Source organism: Rosa rugosa, chromosome 1, assembly GCF_958449725.1.
Source record: "Rosa rugosa chromosome 1, drRosRugo1.1, whole genome shotgun sequence".
NCBI lineage: Eukaryota > Viridiplantae > Streptophyta > Magnoliopsida > Rosales > Rosaceae > Rosa > Rosa rugosa.
The window spans coordinates 9,214,936-9,240,491 of NC_084820.1; the positions used below are offsets into that span (position 1 = coordinate 9,214,936).

Here is a 25,556-nt window from a genome sequence, read left to right on the forward strand (position 1 = left end):
AAACTATATGTTACCGACCAATTGTGAAGTTCCGCTTATGACTTTGATCCCAGTGTTAATCAGTAATCACAGCTTACCAACCACTGTTTAGAGTAAATTAATATGCGATTTACCAATTATGTGAATGAGACAGATCACATGCTCATTACCAATCTGGTTTAACCTGCTCTGTTTCCATTTTAATCATGTTATTCTTTTTTTTTTTTTTTTTTTTTTTTTCAGTTATAGCACCTTAACATACAAAACTAAGAAATCATTTAGCAGATCTACCAAGTAAGAATGTCTAATGCAACTGAGTCATCCATAGAGCAAGTAGCATCAGTAAAGTACTCGAGTTATAACGACAGCGAAAGAAACAAAAGACAGAAGAGATGGGGGAACAGTTTCCGGTTCAAAAATGAGATTAACTCGAGCACTGTTTAGATTGCTATGCCCCAGTGTGGCATTACCAAAACTTGAATTTACATTGATTTCACCTACAATTAGATCAGATCAGCAAATTGTACAGTGTGACTTCTGTAACTGATTGAAAAAAGGAGTCGCCTCTAGTCTTGTACAAATCACAATCTCTTCGATCATCCTCCTCATCTGCTGACTGGAAATAGAAGTTGTACCGGTTGGAATCTTAGGGAGCTAATTGATCTATAGATTGTTCTAGTTGCTTGAGCGCACCAAACTTCGAATGCAAACTTGATGATCTTCATCATCCATCTTCCTTACATGTGTCTAAGCTTTCTTTACTACCAGTAGCAGCACACAAGGCCTTCCAGATGGGGGCCAACATTTTCATAGGGGGACGTAATTCCTGGAAAATGAATTCAACTTTCACAAGCCAAATAAAATGAATGAACCTAAAAGAAAAGGATAGGTCCTTTAGTCAATCACAATTTTTCACATACTATTATTTTTCTAAGTTCATAATCACCTTCCATTAGTTAGTTCCCTAGAACTTATATCTGCAGTTTCATCACATTTATGCCTCCTAATAGCTTCTTAAAGTTTCTAAGAATATGTAGCGTACCTTAAAAACTAGCACCAAATCCGCTTCTCCATGTACAATGAAAGACAGGCTCCAGTAACAAGTAACAGGAGTCACACATTCTAGTAGCACAGGTTTCAAAATCTTGTCAATAGGAACAAAGCGACGAGAAACTCTTCCACTATATGGAGGAAAATGAAAAAAAGACAATTAGGAAAGCATCTCTGATTATACAGAGTTATAAACTTGATATTAAGTTAATATTACTACTATTAAGTATGCAGTTCCACCAAATTGAACTCGTATATAGAATGTAACTAACAAACATTGTATAAAAAGCTACCTCTTATAATGAGTTTCAAGTTGAACTCCAAAGGCTGGCATAACCACAACGGACTCTGTCATTAATACACTAGATGAGGTGAAAACATGACATGATATAGCAAACCTTCTTGTAATTGCAAAAACACACCAGTACCAGTTCAAATAACCAAAAGCCCCGCAAATTTACCTTTTGTAACACTCTTCCAAAGCAACTTTACAAGGAATGCATCTAAAAGGAAACTCCATAAAAGAATGATAACTGAACCTCCCTGTTGTTTGTAAGTTCATCATGTCAAGATGGTGTCAGTTATACTTCAAAAACAATATATACATACACATGTACAATGGAACTTTAGAACACTGGTATACCACAAAAGTTTACTGGTTTCTGCATATTGTACTGTAATTTCAGATACTGTATTCATTCTAATAAAACCAGCATACGTGACATAAATTTCTTTGAAGAACAAGTTTTTCCAATAAAACAATAGGAAACTGTACAATGGGAAATAGCAACAATAAGTTACTCTCACTAAACTAATTCATGTTCCTACACTCCTGAGCTTAAGCTTGATGTTGACCACATAATTGGTAGGCTATACAAAGTAAGACCTCAGGAATAAAGATCTAAACAGCAGAGTCAAATAAAAAGCCTTACACAAAAATATGTAAAATACGAGGAAATAAGGCATACCTTAACTAAGAAAAGATGGAAGGCGTTTGCTAGAATAATGAGAGCAAAGAAGTAGACTAAGAAACCCTTTGCACCACTCTTTTTAACAATGATTTGGTGCACGTCAACCGCCTCGTTAGGCCATTTGGAGCCATGTATGTATGTATATCTCAAATTACTTATACAAGAACCCACCATTCCCCCAAACTCAGAATGTCATATATATTTGTTTCCTTATACCTTCATCTGCATTTCACAAAACAACCAATCACTACAACTACAAAAGGGAAGGACTCTGATTCAAGATTATATACTATACATTAGCTTCAACATGAAAAGGGCTTATCTATGTTCAGGGGCGGATCCAGGATTACAACCTTGGTGGGGCTTGAACTTCTTAACGAAGGGAGAAAAAAAGATTATGGTGGACAATCTAAACCCCCAATTTAATCAAATGTAACAGAACCAATTTAACAACCTGTGCAAAACAAATTGAAACAACTACAGTTTATAATTTGGTCATTTGGATGCCTAGACCTAATATGACGTAAAACCAAAGGTATAATTTAGTCTCACTGGGACAGAAGCTGGAGGATGCATTGGTAAATGCAAACAAGAACACTTCACACCAGAAGATGCAGTTGTCCAAGGTGTTTTCGATCAGATTGCTAGATAGTAAACTCTCTGGAACATTGCCTAAAGTTAATGCATGTTGTTTTATTATCTGCAGCTACATGATTGCTTTATGCAAGTAAAAGATTACAGAGAAAGACTTAAAAGAAGGGAAGATAAACTTCGGGTTGGTGGTTTTGTTCCTCTTGAGATTAATGTACAGGAAAAGATCAATTTGAGAGGGGGGGGGGGGAAGAAAAAAGGTATCATTTTAGAAAATGTAATGGTGAAGAATAATAATATATATTTTTTTGTCTATCCCCAAACTGAAGTAAAAACTATTTAGATTTTTGGCCAACTTCTTTTGAACTGGCCGGTTTTGAATATGCATTATGAGTCAAAGAAGCTATCAAATTCCTGTTTGAGTAATAGAACAACTAGAGTTTATAATTTGGTCATTTGGATGCCTAAAACACAAACATGCTATCAGATTGGTATCAATTATGCTATCAGATTCACAGCAAAACACAAGCATCCTATCCTAATTGCAAACAGCATTGCAATTATATATCATTTTGAGTCTTTTGACTGTCCCATCAACATCAAATGCAAATCCGAAATCGAACCCATTACCCATTTCAAGTTTTCAACTATACCATTACGGCATTACCTTAGTTAAAAACCAACAAGATAAAATGGAAATCTATTATTTACTGATTGGAAATTGATTATTTACAGATCAAGAGGAGGACTGGAGGAGCGTCGGCCGTCGCAGAGGAGGAGAAGAAGACGGAGATGGTGAGATACCTGGAGGCAGAGGCGCGGAGCACGGAGACCGGAGATGGGTTGCTGGTTCTAGCCTTGCACTCTTGCCGAGTCGGGAGACCTCCAAGTCTCCAATCGAGTTGGCGAGTTGGGCTTGAGCTTGATTTCAAGCTAAACACTGCAAAGCTTGATTTCAAGCTACCAAAAATTGCTACTGAGCCCCAAATTACAATGCTTTAGCCATAATTCTACAACTGAGCAATCATATAAGCATTTCTAACATATAAAGTATTGATTTTTTCCACATTTCCATGAACCAATTAAAAATCAAACACGAACCCAAATTCCATAATCGGTAAAAATGTAAGCTTGGCTCGGATTTTATTTTGCAATCCCAAATCAAACGGGTTAATTGAGATTGAATTGAAATGCATGGTGTGCCCTAAATATAAAAATACCTGAGACGGAGACCTGGTTCGAGCTCAACGGCGATCGATGAAGCCCCTCAAGCTTCTCGAATCTTGGTCGTCTTCCTCTGTTTTCTGCAAGACCCAATTCAATTGCAGAGTGTGTGAGAGTAATGAGCAGCCAGAACCAACGAAGGTGGTCGTCGTCGTGATTAGGGTTTGCGCCACGGTGTCTCTTGTGATCGAGCACAACCAGTTTGGTTCACTCTGTTGCGTTTCATTTTTTTTGTATAGTAACTATGTAATAATTCTCTTTTACATAATACAAATTACATTAAATAATAGGGTTTTTGTCCATTTACCCCATTTCTAGGGATTTTTTTCCCACTAACCCCATTAAGTTTTTTTAATTCTCTCTTACCCCATTAAGATTTTTTTTTTGTTTTTAATTTTTTTTTAATACCATTCTACCCCCAACCTCTTTGTTACTTAGAGAGAGAGAGAGAGAGAGTGAAAATGGAAGAGAGAGAAACCATAGGAGACTTCGCCGGAGCCGGTCACCGGCCGCCGGATTCCGGCCAACTTTCGCCGGATTCCGGTCACCGGCCGCCGGATTCCGGCCAACTTTCGCCGGATTCCGGTCAACTTTCACCGGATTCCGGTCAACGGTCACCGGCTACCGCCCACCGGAATTTGTTGAAAATCTCACCGGAAAGTTTTTTTGCACCCAATAGACATCTATTGCCCCCTAATAGACGTCTATTGCCCCTAATAGGTGACTATTCAGCCATGTATTGCCCCCCAATAAATGACTATCAGCCATGTATTGCCCCCCAATAGATGACTATCAGCCATGTATTGCCCCCCAATAGACCTCTATCAGCCATGTATTGCTCCCCAATAGACGTCTATTGCCCCCCAATATAACTTTCGATCGCCAGAATTCTGCCCCCAATAGATGTCTCTCTCTATTTCCTTCTCGGATTTATGCCCTAAGTTTACAAAAAGAAAAAAAAAAAAAAAAAAAAAAAGAAGAAGAAGTTGATTTCAGCACCCAGAGAAATGCTCTGGGCACCCACGCAGCAGCTGGACCAAATCACTCGAGTCTGGTCCGAGTCCGGCAGATAGTCCGGCGGAGGTGGAAGCTGGCCACGAACACCTTCTCCTGGTCGCCGGCGATGAGATCTCCCACCACATGAAGGCAAGTGCATCTGGACAGGTCGATGTCGCCGAAGCCTTGAAGATCCGGTGCGACAGTCCGTAGCCGAGCGAGGCCACAGTTTGGTTTTGGTGCCTCCATGCCAGATCTCCGGGAAGCCGTGCCGGTGACAACGTCGTCGATGAAGGGCGACGGGGGGAGAGAGAGAACGCCGAGAGAGAGAGAGAGAGAGAGAGAGAGAGAGAGAGAGAGAGAGAGAGAATATCGTGCCTGCAGAGACCGCCGGTGACAACGTCGTCGATGAAGGGCGACCGGGGGAGAGAGAGAAAGCCGAGAGAGAGAGAGAGAGAATATCGTGCTTGAGAGACAGTGTGGCATGTCAGTAATTTATTAATTAGGCTGAGGGCAATTTTGTCTTTTCATTTTAAATTGGGTAAGTGGGATTAAAAATCTGTTGCTGGGGTAAGTGGGATAATTTTTGTTCATTTTGGTGCTTTTGGTCAAGGACCCTAAATAATAATATTAAAGTAAATAGAGTTGGCAAAAGTTGGGTTTTGATGGTTTAATGAACTAATCAAACAGTCCAAAAAAGTGAAAAGAGCTTGGGGTAATAAAGTGTAATTAAATTCGGTTTGAGATTTTGACTTCTAATTCGTTGTGAACTTGTAATTGTCGTCTTAATTTGTAGCACATAATATCCATGTTTACGTCATTTATAACTTATCAATAACGAGTGATTGATTGCATAGTACAAGTTGATTAACCAACATAAAAATATAACAAGTTATTTAGCCGGTCTATTTGGAAGGTAAGAAGTCTTGGGGCCACCGCACTCTTGGATTGAGCTTAAGAAAAGGAAACTCAAAAATGAATTAGAACTTACACATGTTAAGGTGTTTAATGTTTTACAATGTGAATCAAGAAAATATACCTTTTACCACGTTTAGGAATTTGAATGAACATAAACACATAGTACAAAGCCTTTCAATCATTTATCAAGAATGCTGCACTAGCAACCAACCAGAGGGGTCCAAAGGCAGTCACATTTTACCTTTGAAATCAACAAAATCACAGCAAATGAATCATATAAGTCACTACTTGTGACCTTTTCATAATTGCGCCAACAACTCATGCTAGTGAATGCAATGATTGATGGAACACTTTTTTTAAAACCAAAGTTTCCCGTAATTTGATTCCTAGATGCAAATGTAAATGTAATACTTGAACCTTTTCTTGCTAACAAAGATACCATCAAAATAGACTCAAATACTTCAGTACATATTATTTCTGTTAACAAAAGCAAAAGGCACCTAAAGACAGATCAGTCAAAACACAAAACCCAAATGGCAAATTCTCATATATCCCCCATGCTATATAACACTATATCTATCTACCCTCCAACTCAGATGGAGCCATAACTCTGCTAAGGTTAGGCATAACCAAACATCAAACTCAATCAGGGCTCTCTCTTCATAAAAAAATATAACTTGTCACATGCTGTAGTCTTCTGCCTGCTGGAAAAGATTATAGCTCCCTCCCACTTCCATCTTTCCTGTCATCAGCTCATTTCCTCCTACAAAAATGAAGTTTGGAGGTAAATAAAAACCCATATGGAAACAATGGCAAAATTATAATAGATACGCTACTTTCTGTGCAGAATCACAAAAAGTAGATATATACTCGATTACAAGATGTATTGAAGGGTATTAAATGAGTTAATATATACTTTTTTTTTTTTTTTTGAAAAGGAGTTAATATATACTTTTGTGCAGAGAAAAAAAAAGTAGGTATCTACTTCCCTACGAAATGTGTAAAGGGTATTGGCTATTGAACAAGTTGACGTTAGGAAAGAATGAAATTTAGAAGTATCAGAATGGCCGTTACTTCAGCAGAAGATTGACCGTACACAAAGAAATGTAACAGATGAGCCCCAATTAATAATAGTAAGGCATTGTTCAGATCAGTCAAGTATATGATATTTACAGCAGAAACTCTGAGAAATTTCTGTGTATGATGTTATATAGTAACTTACTTGAGCTTGAGAGCACTTCATCATAGTATGACATAGGGCCTAAACCTCTGGAAGGCCTTAAATCGCTGCTGGATGCAAACATTTTGTCTTCTTTAATGCCCTGTGGATCCAAGAAATGCAGGTCAGAACTCATCTCAGGGTTCTGAAAGCACAAGTCTTCAGCCCTTTGAGCTGATGTGTTCTGTTGGGACTGTAACAGTTGATCCAGAGGTCCTTTTTTCTTGTCCTTGGGAGAGTCAACTTCAGTCTCCACTTCTGATTCAGCATTGTTGGATGTTGCATTCTGTTGCTTCCTCTTTGATCGAGCACGCCTATTCTGGAACCAATTGTAAACATTGGTTTCAGAAATTTGACCGTGCTGGCTCAGTTCAGAGGTTATCTCCTTGATCTTTTGTTTGCTTGGAGTTCCATTCCCTTGATCGAACAATTGCTCCAGAATCTGTAGCTGCACCGGTGTTGGAGTCCACCGCTGTCTGGCGGTGATTTTGTGGCCAATAGATGTCATCAGTGGATCACAGTACAGATTACCCATCCTGACTCCTGAAAGAGAGAAAGTGCACAAGTTTTGTTCAAAGAAAATATGGCGTCTTTACACATACAAGTAACTAAAAGTTAGTAAAAGCAAATTCACATTTGGTATCTTATTAATGTCATCAGTAGAATTAATGGACTTTGAGATCAGTTTCGTTTAGAAAGAGCTAATCAAAATGAAAATAGCTTCCTAACCCATGTATGCTTAGTAAAGCTATTGTGTTTGTTCTTCCTTCCAAGGAAAAGCAACCACAAATTGGCTGAAGGAATGACCAACTGATCTGAAATCAAAACAAAACCTTTCAGAATGTGTGTATAAACCCAATTAAAAGGGAGAGAAGGAGTTCAAACCCATATCCAAAATTCAATTGACAAAACAAATACTCTCTCCATTCATTGGTAATGGTTGCTTTTAAAACAAAAGGTTGATCAATTCGGATGAGAATGAACTAATATACATAGTCTCACTGGAATTTTACTCATAAAACGTCATTAAGGAACCCAAAAAACAACCTATCATATTAGCGGCTTTTCAACAACCCAATGAGAATACAGATCAATGTTAACAAAGATTACCCCCCAAGTGAGACCAATGAAGCTGAGAAACAGACAAAAGCCTCAACCTTCAAGTCTCAAAGGAGGGTATCACATGAAATTCAAACCAAAACAAAACAATTGGGAGAAACTATCAAAAAAGAAACTGATTTTTCCTCCTTTTGGAAAACAGAGAACAACCCAGCACAGAAAACCAATAAATGAAGCCATGTGAATTTCATTTCCACTAAATGCAACCACTCGCAAAGAGTAAAGTTCCAAACTTCAACAAAAATGATAGAAGAAAAAAGGACTAGAACAATTTGAGAGAAAAAAAACCCATCACAGAAAACCAATCAATCAACCCATTTGAGTTCATCTCTACCAAATGCAACCACAAGCACTTCAAAGTTTAACCAAAAATTGAAGAGAAAAACGAACCTGCAAGATCTTGCTGGGCAGTGAGGTTCTTATGCATCTCCACAAGTTGCTCGCAAATGGTAGCATAAACAGCAATTTGCTTTCTGAGAGTCTCCAATTGCTCATCAGTCATAACCTTCACAAACCCTACTCCTCCATTCCCATTCCCATTCCCTTCAATCTCTTGCTCTTTTTGCTGGTGCTGCTTATCCCACTCCATCATAATCCTCTCTTTCTTTCTTTCTGTTTCCAGTCTCAGAGTCTTTGCAAGCGCAAAGACCAGAGGGTAAAGAAAGCAAGAATTACTAGGACAATGATGACTAGAAAGTAAACAAACAGACAAAGAGGCAGAGAAATTGTAGAAAAGACCAAAGACTTATTGAATGAATAAATTGGAATTTGGTTAGTGGTAGTATTCCCCTGTGAGGTTGCTATACCATTCCCTACCTTCCCTTTCTTCTCTTTTTTTTTTTTTTTTTTTTTCTCTTTCTCTTTCTTTTTCTTTTTCTTTCTTTTGTTGAATAAGGATCTTTGGGTCATGGTAAGTTGGTAACATTAATAAGATGTGTCATTTTCAAAGATCTTATCTTTGAGAGATCTTTGAGTGAAGATTACTTTCTCTTTAAGGTACTAAAATCCTACTAAGTATTAATTGTAACCGGTATTAATTGTAACCAAGATATTACGGCTGTGAAAATAGAAGGAGATCAAGAAGATAGAGAGTATCATTATCCAAAGAGATTATAGGATCATTAGTTTAATTCTCTGATAACATTTTTTCTTTAGAATTAGTTTAGGAGTTAATTGGTTGTACATTGACATCTAGGAATTTATTAGGGTTCCTTATCAGGCAGACTGCATTATTAATAGGTTATCCTTCACTCAATGTTGATGGTGTGGGTGGCTCAATAATTAGACAGCCAAAAATCTTTCCACTTGTTTTTTTTTCTCAAGGTCAAGCACATAACTAGCAAGTACATTTTACACAAAATGATCCTATAATCTCTTTGGATAGTGATACTCTCTATCTTCAATTGTTATCAAAGAATGCGTTTAGAGAATTGAACTTTTCAAAAAATGTTATCCGAGAATGCGTTTGTCTTCAATTGAACTTATGTTTCTTTTCAAAATAGAAGATCATAAATTCAATTCTCAAAATCGTTTATTGTTTGCTGTTGTTATACGATAAAAAAGAATATTTGAGTTTCGATCAAATTAATAAATAAGGAATTTGTTGTTAGTATTTCTCCTTCTCGAAAAATGGAGAATTTATCCTCCCACATTATTTCTCAGTTCCCAAAAACACCAGACGCACATGATTGTACCATGATCGATTATCAATGGCAACAGAGTAAGGAATAGAGTGTACCCGACCTCTGACAATGACACAACTCTGGTTCAGATTGAATAGATTAGATTAGATTGGTTTGGAGCACGAGTGATTCTTGCGTGGGGCAGCCGCACCGCCACGTGGTGCGGCAGGCCAATCATTCCCCTATCAGGGGTATTTTGGGTATTTCACATTTAAAAATCAGGGACAATTTCGGAACAAAGACAAAAATTTCTTAAATTTGATTGGGCAGCCGCACCGTACACGTGGTGCGGCTACCCGCACCTAAGAATTGGCCTTGGAGCACCAGAGCAGCAACTGCCAACTGCCACTTCCTTACATTACCTGACTTCTTTTCTGTCAGAGAAACTGGATGTTTTGGAAACAAAGCACTTATACTGTACTTGCACATTAACTTTGTACCTTTTCTTGGACTTAGCTAGAACCCTCAAATATTTTATATTCAAATGTGTTTATATATTTGCTGAAATAGTCCAACTAATTAACTTACTTATAAAGTAAGTAACTACCAAGAATCTTTGTGCAAATTTTGCCTGTCAAACTTATATATATTCTGTGTTTTTGTCACATATGCATGTGAACAACAAATTCATGTGTGACATGGCAAATTTTATGAAGGGGAAATTTCAAGATGAAGTGTATTTGGGACATAATCCGTGGTTTGATATTTGATGCCTCCTTTTTTGTTTCATAAAATTGGGTTTGGGACCAAATGCATGCATTGTGGGGGTTCATGTCTTCTATTGCTTTGTGACCTATAATCTTGACTTAGAGAATGTGATTGATGAAATGGGTTTCTTGAGTTTGGTACACGCAATTGGACTTGAAGGCGTGGAAATGATCATGGTACGTGATTAGGGCTAAATGTCACACTATTTGAATTGTTAATGTGACAATTCGATTCATAAGGGGGACATGACATGTGCACCTCCACCTCCACCGCTACCACCGAGTCAAAAAATTGAGGCTATCCACAATGAAAACTATGTTATTGGTGCCAAATTTGTACAATGTTTGGGCCCAAATTGGTTGACTCATTTTCAACCATGACCTAAACGATCTGAGAGGGAGCAGTGTGAAACTTGAGTTTAGCATGCTGGTTGAAACTTGACGATGATTGGTTTATTAGGCAATTCATCGAAAGTTCTACAGTATTTCAGAATATTAAAATTTCACGGAAGTAAATTTTAAGATCACTCATCATTTATTGTGTATCTCACATATAAAGTTAATCCAAATATTTTTTTTTCTTCAGAATTTCAATCATTTGAATATTGCATGCCATTTTCGAATCTTGGATTTTAACTCCTAGCTAAGATGATCCAAAAAAGAAGAAGAAAAGCTAGAAATGATACAAAGACCCTAAACAAGCAACTGTGGAAGCAATAGACAACTCAATTCTCTGCTTCTTGTTAAAACTATAGGAAACTCTACTGTCAATTATCAGTGAAACAAACCAACTGCCCCAATATATTGGGGAAGAATTCTTTTTTACTGTCAAAAGTGGAAAAGTAAAATACATGTACCAAATGTACACTATGTATAACTTCAACTAATCAAACCCATTTCCTATCTATATCAGCAAACCACGCAGATGAACATATATACATGCACACTCTCAAGTCTCAGCTATATCAAACAAACATGGGAAATCCAGAGTTTTGGATACCCATGTACATCTTGTATTTACTTTCTTTCATTTCATTATATACGCCACTCTTCCTAATACTGAAAAAAAAAGTTTCAACCTTGCACTCCATCAAAACTTCACATCATCCAAAACTTCTGTAACAAGATCTCTCATAATCAGAGTTTCAATCTCTCTTCCGAGAACATTAATGTCTTCCTCCACCAGTTCCGACCACGGTGAGGATCCCAGATCCCGGGAAACTATTTCATCGAGGGAGTGATAGTGTCTATCGTTTGGAGGGTATAGATAATGACATATACTCTCCCAAACAGAATCCAACAGCTTCTTACCACGTAAAGGTGGCAGGTCAGAGGAGTTGATAGCTTTTCTTCTGAATTTAGAAATGTTTAATGGAGGTCCAAGAACAGTTGAAAGAGCTTCGTTCAACAAATCAAGTAGCAACTTGTGATTTGCCTTCCCATTGTGATCTTTGGTTGAGCTATCGTGATCATTGGCCAGCTTTTTATAAGATTCCTCCACTTCTTTGAACACGGAGAGGCTGATGGGCTTCCCAAACGTGTCCCATCTCGAAAAGTATTTCTCAAATGATCCATCATACAGACCAGAAGCAACAAGCAAATCTCGTATGTAAACCTCTGCCGGGTTGTCTAGTCCAGACATTTCAGATTCAATCACTTCCTGTTCAACAGATGCATCATCCGGCTCATCAGACTCGAGTTGATTCAGTTGCCTTCTCAGTTCTGTAAAATCAATAGAAGATGATTCACATCTCAAGTGTTACATAGAAAAGCATATTAGTTATCTCTTGATTTGATAAGGATGGCCAAATATGTTAACCTGGTTGATCTTAGAAGTGTTACATTGGAACCAGATGCATCTTATCAGAATAGGGACACATTAATACCGTAACAGTCATGCATGGAGCACCCATGCATAAACACAGGCAGATTAAACATACACACCACACACAAACGCAAGCGTGCGCTAAATAAACTCGGAGTACTGTCAATAAGCATGTGTCACATTCATACCGACCGCCAAATTTGTCATATCAGAACCAAAAATGTGTAGAAAGAAACACTCGTACCACTTAGATTATCGCTGATGTCTCTGAATGCCTGTGGCACAAGTCTATCTTCTCTTGGAGTTGCATTTGGAGTTGATATTGGACTAAGACAATCAGCTGTCCTGCAGAAATCGTCCTGAGCAGTGCTGCACACAGATGCAGGACTAGGAGGCACCTCGGTGAAATTATCCTAAGACCAGAACAGAAGATAATGACATTAAGAAACTAATTGAGCCTATTGAATCCTAGAATAATAAGTAAACATCATAGGGAAAATAAATGTATCTCTTACATGTCTCTCTCTAGAGTTGGTAATAACTGTTGGGCCACTCCTGATGTCATTCATAGGGTAACGTTCAGTACGACGTGATTCAGTTGCTGATTGAATTCTTTTTCCAAACAGTCTGCCCCTAAGAGTAAAACTGTATTTGAAATTGGAAACCTTTTCTTTGAAATTAAACCTTTCTTTCTTCTGACTCTTCATATCCAAGGACACATGTTCAATGGCTTCATGCTTCCTCTGAATGTGAGCACCAGTCAAAATGTGGCGGTTCTCCAGAAGAAGCTTCCCAAATGATGTTCCGGATACTGGGGCAGATAAGGACCTAACGAGATTTCTAGGGGACAACTCTCGATCGAGCAACTTATCGTCATCTGGTCCATGCCTGAATGATCTGGTTTTTACATGGTCATCTTTCACCATTCCTCTTCCCCAGAAACTCATATCTTTTTGAGCTTCCAAAGTATGTCCCACCTGTTTTAATCTGACCCTCTCATAGTCTAGTGCAGATGACCTATAGCTGCCAGAAGTTAATACAGGAGAATTAAGTTCTGTCTCTCTTTCTGAAACATTTCTTAGTCTCTCTAACAGGAATCTTCTAGTATCTCTATGTATGAATTCTGGGGAACCTGCTCCATTATATTGAATTTCACTTCTGTATGATCTTGTTGATTCTGATCGAAGCAAATTCACTCCAAGATCCCTAGTCACACTTTCTCTGACCTGGTTTGCAATGTGACGAGCAATTTGCTTTGGATCTGATGGCTGTTCACTAAATGGGGTCTCAATTCCACTTCCTCGGACAACTGAACCCCTTTTATGCACCTTCCCTTGGAGTTCACATCTCAGTCGATCCTTCACCTCCTCAAGAAAATCTTCTATACTACCCCTCTGCTCTGAAGTGCTTGGGGAATTGATCCAAGTCTCTTCATGGTTGCAAAAGCTATCAGGACCAGGTTTTAAGATAACTATCCTAGTAGGAGCAGAAGATATGTTCACTCTCTTCCTGGAATTCATCAGGGAGGATTGCTCAAAGTCTAAGCTCTTGGTTCTGCTTTTTGAAGATAAAGATCTCGTGTACTCAGGTGGGAATAAATCCATTGTATCTACACGATGTGACGAAACACCTCTTCCATGTGAGATTTCTTTTACTGTGTGATCTATTCTTTCCATAGTCTTCTCAATTGTTGTTTGCTTGGATTTTGCAGAAACTGCCGTCTTTTCCTTGTTGAGGTGCTCTTGAGCAAGCAACTCACCTTGATTGTTGTCATTTTCGACAATCCTTGAACATTCCCTAAACCTGGCAGCTTGCCATGCTTCAAATTCTTTCTTGAACTTCTGTAGTTCCTCCTCTTGAGGATGTTCTTCACGCCTTGGTTTTCCAATTTTCTGATCTTCACTCCATCCAGTGTCCTTTGTGCCATTATTTTGATAAAAGGAATCAAGATCTAACTCTCTGGAGGAATTTGAGTTGGAAGAGACGCGATCAACTGAGCTCCTTCCATTCATTTCCTTCTTTGAAGACTTCGTTCTCCTATATTCATGTTTGTCCTCAATTGGCTGAACTGCTGATTTTGTATCCATTGGCAACATATCCATCCCCATAAGCCGTGCCACAATGCTTGGTCCAGTGTGTCTGGTACTTGAGCGTTTGGATATTTCCTCATTGATCAATTTCTTCATTGAACTTTCAAGTGGATAATTCTTTTTGGGACCAACTTCTTTCACCTGATACAACTACCAAAGATCAGCACAAAAATCTAATCAAATGTGACTACAGAGAGGGAGCACTATGACCAAAATTTTACAGAGGGATATACTAATTAATAGTGGGAGTAAGTATCTGGAATTGAAACTTTATTCAAAAAGTCATCTTTTGGCCTGAATTTTTCTCAGAAAGTCTGACATGACCCGATTTAGTAGAAGAAAACACAGTAAGGAAAAAGGTTAAATTAATAAGGGAAGATGCATGATGCATTTGCAAGAAACAATCAGATTAAATATATGCACCCAGACAATGAAAACAAACATAAAGTCCGTCCTTAAGACAGAACTGTTTTTACCAAATCAAGTAGCAGGAGTTTGACGAGGTTGACAAACCAAAATAGTCCTGATTCAAAAATATGTAAAGCTTCACACCCAAGACTCACAATGCACCATGTATCACATTTTTTGAGGATTTGGAAGATTCACAAGAATGAGCCTCCACAGAATCAAATCACTCTAAGCCACATGATAAGCTACAATAAAGCATATGAAGACACATTACCGGCAAATCTCCCACATCATTATAGCTCTGAGAAGTCTCTATTTGCAGCTCCAAGCTATTTCGTGGAGCATCAAGGCCTGCAAGGTGTTCAAAACATCTTACTATATCAAGTTATTCACATTCCTCCTGATAAAGATTAAAACCTATTCCAGCAATGATTTCTCTAAAAGACAATCACTGTGTCCATATTAAGACCTCCATGATTAATAGGTACAGATTTGTCAAAATACAAATCAATACAAATTTATTTTCTGATCCAACCAAGAAATCTCTATAACTATAACCAGTAGTTTTTCCCATTTCAGATATAAATCATATCCAATCAATTATCGGACCCCAAACCGGACTTTCAGTATTTCATGTTGTATTGAAAGAACAATAGAACTCACCACCATCATGTTTCTTATGCAGAAAAAGCTTCCTGGCCATGCTGCCCTGATTGAAATCAAAAAGGTGCAATAAGCCTCCCATGCAGTCCCGGGATCTACCAGAAGGATATCATTCCCTATGCACTGCTTTATGTCTCTTTATCCCATCAAGTACCCAATCTAAATGTCCTTCATCCACCAAAACAATTCTCCGACAACTCGCGTAATCGAATTTAACCTGCAAAACCAAAGCAAGCCCAGAATTCAGTTTGATGAGCAGAACACATTAGACAATGAGTATCTAGCACACCTACTCAATAATTTACATTTCCAACAAACATGGTCCACCACATGAGTTCTTTCTTTTGCATAACAAAAAGCAGACTACAAACCAAAAGATTGAGGGGCCAATCCAGCAAACAAAGTCATTGATTTGTTGTGAATTCCCCACCAACCAATTCAGTTTGCCTAACCCCATAAACAGAATTCATCAAGTTACAAAACCCAGAAACTGTTTTGAATTTTGAGAAGGATTAAAAGTAAAATGCAATGGAAAAAAGAAAGTAAACAAAAAATTCTGACTAACCCAAAAAAAGCTTGGAGCTTTATCTCACTGTGTTCCTGATCTTGTTTCTTAGCAACCAAACCAATTCAGTTTGACTAAACCCACAAACAGAATCTCATCGAACTCAAAACCCAGTAACATTTTCAAACTCTGAGAAGAATGCAATGAATAAAAGTAAACAGAAAAGCCTGACTAACCCAAGAAAAGCTTTAAGCTTTTTATCTCACTGTCTTCTGGGTTAGTTTCAGAGGAGCCAACCAAGAGTGTCAGTTTCAAACTCAATTATGGGATGATGAGGTAGGTTAAGGATGGAGATAAAGTTAAGTGAATGAATGAGAGAGATTTCAAAGCTACAAGGAATTTGAGTACGATTGGATCGTTGAATAGAATAATGATAAAAATATCTTCAATAATAAATGTGGAACACAGAAAGCTACTGCCGCTTTTGGTATGGCCTGGAAAGAATACACGACCCTGGAGCCAAGGCTTCCATCTCCTCCCACTCCTACTCTACTCTCTTTATTCCACAGATCTTTTCTTACTTGCTTTTCATTCAAAATCTACTGCAAGATGAAAATAACTAACCAAAACTTCAACTCATATCATTAGAGAAAATGACTGAAAGCCAGAAAAGTTATCAACTTTAAGAACATTTGGTCATTATCATGAGATTCTCAAATCTTGATTATGTACAATTTATGTTTTATCTTTGATAAAATTAAACTTTGTGGCAAAGTGAGTTTGTACTTTGCTTTCAGTATTTTTTTTAACATTGCTAAACACATAATCATGATATCAATGTGAATAGTTGTACGATTAGAAACACCCACTACCTATGTACGAAGTCATGTGTTCGAGTTACCATAAGGGCAAGAGTGAAACCCTTTGATCCTCTTTTAAAATAAATTAAAAAAAAAAAAAAAAAAAAAAAGTTGTACGATTAGAAACGTAGCGGTATTTTGTGCGTCAATTCAGCAAATTTGCATCAAGCATTCCTTTGAAGTTTACATGAAACAAAACAACATCTCAAATGCGCCCTTCAGAACTAGTCAAACTTCCTAGATAGACACCTCCAAAATAAAAGGCACTCCTAATTACACGTTAACCATGTGTCTGTATCCTATCTATTCTATTGCTCAACTTTATCATAGGTGTCCTCTTAATAATTGCTACAAAATTGAATGTGGCAATTATTAAGTTGTCCTACTTATTAGTTATTACCAATAGTGACCAAGTCTCTTGCAGGATTATTGCTGAGGAAATATCAATGTATATAATACTTAGGCTTGATGCCCAATAGAATGTTTAGGAAAAAATCCCAACAGAATGGAAGGTGGATCGGTTTCTTCAATTCAATATATTATTTCTTTTCTCCCTTCTTTGTAATTTATTACTTATTTGGTTGTTCCAAATGGTCACCGTTGGTCATTGGGTACTAAAATAAAAAATAAATAAAAATGGAAGTGAATATTATATGGTCATGATCCAATAAAATTAAAATAAAGAGAATGGATGGTGATTGGTTGTAAGGTTTGTAGTAGCACGTAACGAACAGCTCAATGACAGTTGCTTTTGCGCACGACACCTCCATTTGGCGCCTTATCAAGTTAGGATCAACCATCAAGTCATCAACAACAAGAAGAAGTTGTGTGCCTCCCTCCATTTTTATATCTTTCTTCTTCGCTGCCCTCTACAGCACACAGGTGCGCCGAAGTCTACACACGCTTCCAATGCAATTCGAATCCGTGAGGATTCGGGTCCGTGATGATTCACGAAGAGCTGCTTGTTGGGACTTTTTGGCAAGGGTTCTATCGTTTCCATCATGAGATGAATTTTTCTATACGTATTGTTGAATTGGTGAAAAGAAGTTGCGACTTGTGCGTGACATTATTGGTGTCTTGTAGGTTTTTCGTGTTTTATATTTTGTGGTCACTTTCGGATAGTTATATTGCCACGTTCAATAATTTTTGAAAGTTACATCTTGGATAAAATATTTAGTTCGAACGTGCTTAAAAATTGTTCTTTCTTTTACTTCTTTTTCACACGTCTCATCTATATGTCAAGTCCGTCAATCAGGGTGATGTTCAAATTGTAATAGATTGAGGGTTACAAATAGACACGATCGAGTTGATGACCTTGTTCTATACGCATGTCCTCTCTGGGAGAAAAACACAGTCCTTGATTCCTTTAACACACAGTGACAGTGTGCAGAATTCTCCCTGGACCGTTTACGACCCACATGACAAAATTATCAAACAACAAGATAACCTATTTTTCTGCACCCATGTAAAAGCAAATCTCAAAAGTTCATAAACCCTATCCCGTACAACTCATTCGATCATGGTTTAGCTAACCTAATTAAGTGGGGCAGTCTCAGCCGGGTTTCCCAATGCCATACCCTTCCATTCACAATGATGCCCAGAACGCTCTGTCATGTGCTCCAAAGCTAAACCCTAGCTAGCTCCATCTGTTCGTGATGATGAACTCCATTATAGCTTTTTGGAGGGACCAAAGGTTCTAGGGCAGCTTTCAAACCAGACCCACCTGGCGGATTGGGATTCGGGGCACGTGTTGGGTACTAAAGTCCGGGAAGGCTATTATTATGGTGTGGTACCTTTCTGCTGCCGGAACTGGGCCACTCAGACGGCACAGATCCAGTTGTACGGGTGGTGGAAGGACAGTGGGGTCGGGTTTTCTGTCACAGCTTTGTTTATGATTACGGCCGGCCGGGTCATGCAAACCCAAGGCCCGGTAATTACAGGTTCAGTTGTTGTTGAGCCTCAGGTTGTGGGCCGAGTAATGATACATAGGTGTTATAATGGGCCAATGTATGCAACCCAATACAGATTGACCGTCTCCAATTTGTTAGTCTACGGTCTACCCGTATTGGTACATCAATGATAAACTAGCTTCCTGACTTTTGCAGTCTTGCTAGACTGGCTTCATACAATCGTAGATCATCTTGAGAATAAGTCGAATCAGTTTCTAGCTAGTTTTACCTGCTGGTTTATAGTGTTTTGTAGTAGTAATTTTAATGACATGCACGTCTTTTGACAAGATTAAAGTTTGAGTGTATTATGATTGAGATATGAATTTGAAAATTTAAAAACTAACGGTTTGAATTCTTTATAAGAAATTCTTGTGCGTAAAATATCAATCTAGAGTTAAATAATATTATTATGGAAAATTCTTTAAATGATCGATTTGAACACTTGAACATTTTTTATATGGACTCGTATTTATAAATGTATCATAGACGACATACTAAACCCCATTTATCACATTCCATATCGCGATTGAAGTTCATCATCTTCTATATTGGGTGGAGCTCATTTTTGTCACTTTCCACATTAGTTGAGAATAATATACAAATTGGATCTATGTTTTGCATATGTATGGACATTTGCCCATTGTGTATTGGCTAAACCACATCCTCGGCTTTCCATATTGGCTCTACTTTAATTTTTAAAAATTCGTTAAAATTAGTTATTCCTCATTTAAGATCTTGCCGGAGATGCTCTGAAAAACCAGAGACTATTTCTGAGTTTTTATTGACATATTCTCTTGCATCGCAGACGGTTAAAAAACTCACAAATTCAATCATCTCTTGATAAGTTGCAAATACTAAACTTTATGATGATCATTACAAACAAAATTGATACAAATATCGCGTCAAACTCAATACACTAAGCAGAAAAGACCGGCGTGATCTTTATTTATTATTATTTTTTTTCTCTTCTCCCACCAACAAATTCAGTCAAACAACAACAAAAAGGGAAAAGGAAAAAGGAAAATCTTAGAAATGAAATTTTGAAACAATTTCAAAAAATGAAATCTTGAAATCTTTGAACTGAAAATCAAAGGCATTCCCTCCTAGCAAATTTTGCAACGGGCGCCAATACTTGTCCGAAAATAAGGATTTCCCGCCTATACGTGTCATTGAAAACCACAATAAATAGAGATAGAGAGACAAAGTCCAAGAGCCCACAGTCTCATCGTCTCACTCCGACACCACCAACCCCCATTTCTAGGGTTTCGCTGCCGATTTGGAAAGAAATGGGATCCGCCGCGGCCGCAGAAGCCGCCGCTGTTTCGAAGACCACCGCACCCAAAAACGAGCCCAAATCGACCTCTTCTTCGTCTTCCTCAGGTAATCCGGATCCCCTCAGTCTCATTATGTGTTCGATCTAATATGGTGTTGTGAATTTCTTGAATTAGGGATTTGGTTGTTGTTTTCACTTGTGGAATTATGAACTTGGATAATGGTGATCGGGTTTTGACTAGTATGAGTTTGTGATTAGGGATCTGTAGGTTTTGGTTATGCTTTTATTTTGCTGTGGAATTGTTGTTTTGTTATGATGAGCTTTGGGTTAGTGGGTTTTCGGGTTGAGTATTTCGAGTGCTGTTTTATTGGATTATGAATATGTGATTATGGATTAACGGTTATCGTTTTTAAATTAATGATGTCCTTTCTCTATGAGGATTTGAAAGTCCTCTTTCGAATTACCTGAATTCTCATGGATTTGTTTGGTTAAATCTTGGTTTGTCTTGAATTCTGTCCATTTCATTAACCTATTTAGAGGAGTCATACGTTGAATTGGATGAAAGTACGTTGATGCTTTATGTGTGGGAGTTGAATTAGAATCATAGTTATCTTTACTTTGTTAATTGTTTGCCTAATTTCCTGAGATTATGCGATAGGAATGACAAAAAAGAAGGGTAAAAAAGCTTCCCAAAAGGAAGCGCCTACCAGTGGTAGAGGTAAGAAGCGAAATTCGCCTCCGAGCGGTGAAGAGCAATCCCAGTCCCGCAAAATGCCCAAGCGTGCTGCTGCATGTAAAGACTTTAAGGAGAGGTCTGTTCGTCTTTCTGAAAAGTCTGATTTCATCGCAAGCAAGGAGGAACAGATTGTGTCAGATGAAAGTCTTGCCGTAGGCTTGACTTGTGGACAGGATCCAGATGATGACAAGCCAAACAGAAGACTGACTCAGTTTATCTTGCATAATGAAGATGGTATTGCACAGCCACTTGAGATGGTGCAACATGGTGATCTGTTTATTACTGGCACTCTATTGCCTTTTAATGAAAGTTCTGACAAGGGCAAAGTCAAGGACAGGGGTATCAAATGTGAAGGTTTTGGCCGAATAGAAGCATGGGACATCTCTGGTTATGATGAGGGATATCCAATAATATGGCTTACAACTGATGTTGCTGATTATTGGTGTGTTAAACCTGCAAGCAGCTACAAGAAACACTATGATAATTTCTGTGAGAAGGCGCGTGCTTGCATAGAGGTCTACAAAGTACTGTCAAAATGCAACTCTGACTGCAGTCTTGATGAATTACTTGCTGGCATCGCTCGATCAATGAGTGGAAACAAGTTCTATGATGGCAGTGCTTCTATCAAAGAATTTATCCTATCTCAAGGTGTGTTTATCTATAATCAATTGGAAGGTTTGGAGGAGTCATCAACTAGGAATGATCGAATATTGGCACAGCTGCCTGTTCTCGCTGCCCTCAGAGAGGAGTGTATAAAGCATGGATATTATGTGCCCTCAAAACCAGCAGCTTCAAGTGGTACATTAAAGATTGCTTCAGATATCGGAGATGGACGGAATGGTTCATCCATTGTTGAAGCTGAGGAAGATGAAGATGCCAAGTTGGCTAGACTATTTCAAGAAGAAGAATACTTCAAGTCTATGAAACAAAGAAAACGTCAGGTTGCTGCCTCCACGTCCAAGAAATTCTACATCAAAATTAATGAAGATGAAATTGCTAATGATTATCCTTTACCTGCCTATTATAAGACTGCTATTGAAGAGACAGATGAATTTATAGTGGTCGACGGTGAGGATGGTGATCTTCCCACACACATGCTTCACAACTGGTGTCTATACAATTCAGACTCGAGACTGATTTCACTGGAGCTTCTTCCAATGAAGGCTTGTGCTGATATTGATGTTACAATTTTTGGTTCTGGGGTTATGAGTGAAGATGATGGAAGCTGTGGGTTTGATCTCGATGCTGACAGTATCCAGTCTTCTTCAAGTGGTTCAATAGCACCAGTAGCACAGGATGCTTATGGCATGCCAGTTTACTTGAGTTCCATAAAGGAATGGGTGATAGAATGGGGAGCTTCAATGATTTCAGTATCAATTCGAACAGAACTGGCCTGGTACAGACTTGGCAAGCCATCAAAGCAGTATGCTTTGTGGTATGAACCAATACTGAAAACAGCAAGGGTTGGGAGAAGTATAATCACAATGCTTAAGGCAGAAAGTCGGGTAGCACGGCTCTCTTTTGCAGATGTCATTAAAAGATTGTCAGAGTTACCTAAGAATGATGGTGGTTACATTTCTTCTGATCCAGCATCTGTTGAGAGATATGTGGTTGTACATGGACCTATAATATTTCAGCTGTTTACAGAATTTCCAGATGTGAAGATTAAAAATTGTCCATTTGTTCATGGTCTTCGAGACAAAATGGAGAAGAGGCACCATACTAAATGGGTAGTAAATAAGAAGATTTTACAGAAGAGTGAATCAAATTTGAACCCAAGGGCATCGATGGGACCTGTGGTATCCAAGAGGAAGACGATGCAGGCTACAACAACGAAGCTGATTAACAGGATCTGGGGGGACTACTATTCAAATTACTCTCCTGAAGATTCAAGCCCGGGAGCAACTTGTGAAAAAATAGAAGAGGAAGAAGTTGAAGAAGAGGCCCAAGAGGACATAGAAGAGGATGATGCAGAAGAGAATTCATCAGTAATGGAAAAAGCCCAAAGGCCTTCTCCAATTTTAAGAAAAATTAAACCATGCTCCAGCAGCAAGAAGATTTTGTGGGATGAGGAGCCTTTGGGAAAAACATGTTCTGGTGAAGCTCTCTACAAGCATGCTGTTCTTCGTGGAGAAGAGATTTCTGTGGGTGGGGCTGTTTTGGTGGAAGTTGATGGTTCAGATGAAATTCCTGTTATCTATTTTGTAGAATACATGTATGAATCATCAGATGGAGAAAAAATGTTCCATGGCAGAATGATGCAGCGAGGATCTGATACTGTTCTTGGAAACACTGCTAATGAGAGGGAGCTATTCTTGACAAATGAGTGCATAAACTTGGCATTAAAGGATGTGAAACAGACAGTTGTTGTGGGTGTCAAGTCAATGCCATGGGGGCATCAATATAGGAAGGAGAATGCTGATGCTAATAGAATTGATAGAGCAAGAGCAGAAGAGAGGAAGAAGAAAGGATTGCCGACTGAATATTACTGTAGAAGCTTGTATTGCCCTGAGCAAGGTGCTTTCTTTAGTCTTTCTCGTCATACTATTGGTCTGGGCTCTGGCTTCTGCCACTCTTGCAAAGTCAATGAAGATGAGAAGGCCAAAGAAGTCTTTGAAGTGAATTCATCAAAGACTGGTTTTATATACAGTGGAGATGAGTACTCAGTTCATGATTATGTCTACATAAGCCCCTACCAGTTTTCTGTGCAAACGATTGAAACTGAACTTTTCAAGGCTGGACGGAATTTGGGGTTGAAACCTTTTGTTGTGTGCCAAGTGCTGGGGATAATTACTGCAAAGGGATCTAAACAATCTGAAATGAAGTCTACCCAGGTTAGACACCATTTTCTCAGTTAGTGTGTTATTATTCAATGTTTTCCTTTCTTTAAATGCAGTTTTTTTAATGTAATATAGTCCATGGTTAACCCAGGTTAAAGTTCGAAGATTTTTCAGACCAGAGGACATTTCGGTTGAGAAAGCATACTGCTCTGATATTAGAGAGGTCTACTACAGTGAAGAACTACATATTTTGCCTGTTGATAGCATAGAAGGAAAATGTGAAGTCAGAAAGAGGAGTGATCTTCCAGAATGCAATGCTCCTGCATTGTTTCAGCATATATTCTTCTGTGAGCATCTATATGATCCTTCTAACGGGTCTATTAAGCAGTTGCCGGCTAACATCAGGGTAAAGTACTCAACAGTAGGTGGTGATCCTGAATCTAGAAAGAGAAAGGGCAAGTGTAAAGAAGGAGAAGATGTTCCAGAAGTTCAGAAACAGAGGGATGATTCTGACCACAAACGCTTAGCCACTTTGGACATATTTGCTGGATGTGGTGGCTTATCGGAGGGGTTGCATCAGGCTGGTGTCTCAGTAACCAAGTGGGCAATCGAGTATGAAGAGCCGGCTGGACAGGCTTTCCAACTCAACCATCCTGAGTCCAAGGTGTTCATCAATAATTGCAATGTCATCTTGAAGGCTGTCATGGACAAATGTGGAGATGTGGATGATTGCATCTCAACCAGTGATGCCAATGATTTAGCTGCATCACTAGACGATAAGGTGAAAAATGATCTGCCCTTGCCAGGGCAAGTAGACTTTATTAATGGAGGCCCTCCATGCCAGGGTTTTTCTGGTATGAATAGATTCAATACCAGCACGTGGAGTAAAGTCCAGTGTGAAATGATATTGGCTTTCTTATCCTTTGCTGATTACTTTCGGCCAAAATACTTCCTCCTGGAGAATGTGAGGAACTTTGTGTCTTTTAATAAAGGACAGACATTCCGTCTGACTCTGGCTTCGCTTCTTGAGATGGGTTATCAGGTGAGGTTTGGTATTCTGGAAGCTGGAGCTTACGGGGTTTCCCAGTCCCGAAAGCGAGCATTTATTTGGGCAGCTGCACCAGATGAGATTCTTCCCGAATGGCCAGAGCCAATGCATGTTTTTGGTGTGCCAGAGTTGAAGATCAATTTATCCAGTAATTCATATTATGCTGCTGTTCGGAGTACTGCAAGCGGAGCCCCTTTCCGACCCATAACGGTAAGAGACACAATCGGCGATCTCCCAGCTGTAGGCAATGGAGCATCCAAGGTCAATCTGGAGTATGAAAGTGACCCTGTCTCATGGTTCCAGAAGAAAATCAGAGGGAACATGGCTGTTTTGACTGATCACATTTCAAAAGAAATGAACGAGCTGAACCTCATTCGGTGCAAGAGGATTCCCAAGAGGCCTGGTGCAGACTGGAAGGACCTTCCAGAGGAAAAAGTGACGCTCTCTACTGGTCAAGTAGTCGACTTGATACCATGGTGCCTGCCCAACACCGCCAAACGCCACAACCAGTGGAAGGGCCTGTTCGGAAGGTTGGACTGGGAAGGCAACTTCCCAACCTCCGTCACTGATCCTCAGCCAATGGGCAAGGTGGGAATGTGCTTCCATCCCGACCAGGACAGGATTATAACAGTTAGAGAATGCGCTCGTTCTCAAGGCTTTCCCGATAGCTACCAGTTTTATGGCAACACTCTCCACAAGCACAGGCAGATTGGAAACGCTGTCCCTCCAACTCTGGCTTATGCTCTCGGCCGAAAACTCAAGGAAGCAGTCGACAGCAAGAGCTCTTCTTCACAAGAGTAGCTGCAGAGGTTTCATACTGCTTGCTTCATTTAGCTGCTCTTAAAGCAAATCCCCATTCTCTTTGTTGTGCTTTTACTTTTCTTCGTGTACTTCCTGTAGACTTCATTTCAACATTCATATTATTATACACAGAAGTATTACATTCTCATACACTATCATTTT

General features: G+C 38.9%; 4 protein-coding genes across 12 annotated transcripts; 1 reads left to right on the forward strand and 3 right to left on the reverse strand.

Annotated features, from left to right (window-relative positions):
- Window positions 1–282: 282 nt before the first annotated feature.
- LOC133715339 (uncharacterized) lies at window positions 283–4,041 on the reverse strand. 8 transcript variants are annotated; one of them, XM_062141834.1, is made up of 8 exons: window positions 3,812–4,041; window positions 3,396–3,551; window positions 2,354–2,454; window positions 1,998–2,222; window positions 1,491–1,572; window positions 1,323–1,377; window positions 1,022–1,160; window positions 283–805 (listed from the first exon to the last, which is right to left on the reverse strand). In XM_062141834.1, the coding sequence occupies exons 4-8, from the start codon at window positions 2,172–2,174 to the stop codon at window positions 704–706; spliced, it is 555 nt and encodes a 184-aa protein (XP_061997818.1). In that variant the 5' UTR covers window positions 2,175–2,222; window positions 2,354–2,454; window positions 3,396–3,551; window positions 3,812–4,041; the 3' UTR covers window positions 283–703. The 8 variants fall into 8 exon arrangements, with proteins under 8 accessions (XP_061997818.1, XP_061997795.1, XP_061997810.1 ...); XM_062141811.1 differs by lacking the exon at window positions 2,354–2,454; XM_062141826.1 differs by lacking the exon at window positions 2,354–2,454 and having other exon boundaries at window positions 3,325–3,551.
- A 2,108-nt stretch (window positions 4,042–6,149) lies between these two features.
- On the reverse strand, window positions 6,150–8,812 carry LOC133715386 (WUSCHEL-related homeobox 8). The gene is made up of 3 exons (XM_062141875.1): window positions 8,458–8,812; window positions 6,952–7,491; window positions 6,150–6,492 (listed from the first exon to the last, which is right to left on the reverse strand). Exons 1-3 carry the CDS (start codon window positions 8,657–8,659, stop codon window positions 6,410–6,412), a joined length of 825 nt encoding a protein of 274 aa, XP_061997859.1. The 5' UTR covers window positions 8,660–8,812; the 3' UTR covers window positions 6,150–6,409.
- Window positions 8,813–11,234: 2,422 nt separating this feature from the next.
- On the reverse strand, window positions 11,235–16,474 carry LOC133715404 (uncharacterized). Of its 2 annotated transcripts, none has more exons than XM_062141900.1 (6): window positions 16,184–16,474; window positions 15,443–15,659; window positions 15,054–15,130; window positions 12,797–14,512; window positions 12,526–12,694; window positions 11,235–12,178 (listed from the first exon to the last, which is right to left on the reverse strand). In XM_062141900.1, the coding sequence occupies exons 2-6, from the start codon at window positions 15,522–15,524 to the stop codon at window positions 11,547–11,549; spliced, it is 2,676 nt and encodes an 891-aa protein (XP_061997884.1). In that variant the 5' UTR covers window positions 15,525–15,659; window positions 16,184–16,474; the 3' UTR covers window positions 11,235–11,546. The 2 variants fall into 2 exon arrangements, with proteins under 2 accessions (XP_061997884.1, XP_061997876.1); XM_062141892.1 differs by having other exon boundaries at window positions 16,008–16,474.
- A 3,321-nt stretch (window positions 16,475–19,795) lies between these two features.
- LOC133715395 (DNA (cytosine-5)-methyltransferase 1-like) lies at window positions 19,796–25,542 on the forward strand. Its single transcript, XM_062141883.1, has 3 exons — window positions 19,796–20,136; window positions 20,688–23,599; window positions 23,697–25,542. The coding sequence occupies exons 1-3, from the start codon at window positions 20,043–20,045 to the stop codon at window positions 25,392–25,394; spliced, it is 4,704 nt and encodes a 1,567-aa protein (XP_061997867.1). The 5' UTR covers window positions 19,796–20,042; the 3' UTR covers window positions 25,395–25,542.
- The last annotated feature ends 14 nt before the right edge of the window (window positions 25,543–25,556 follow it).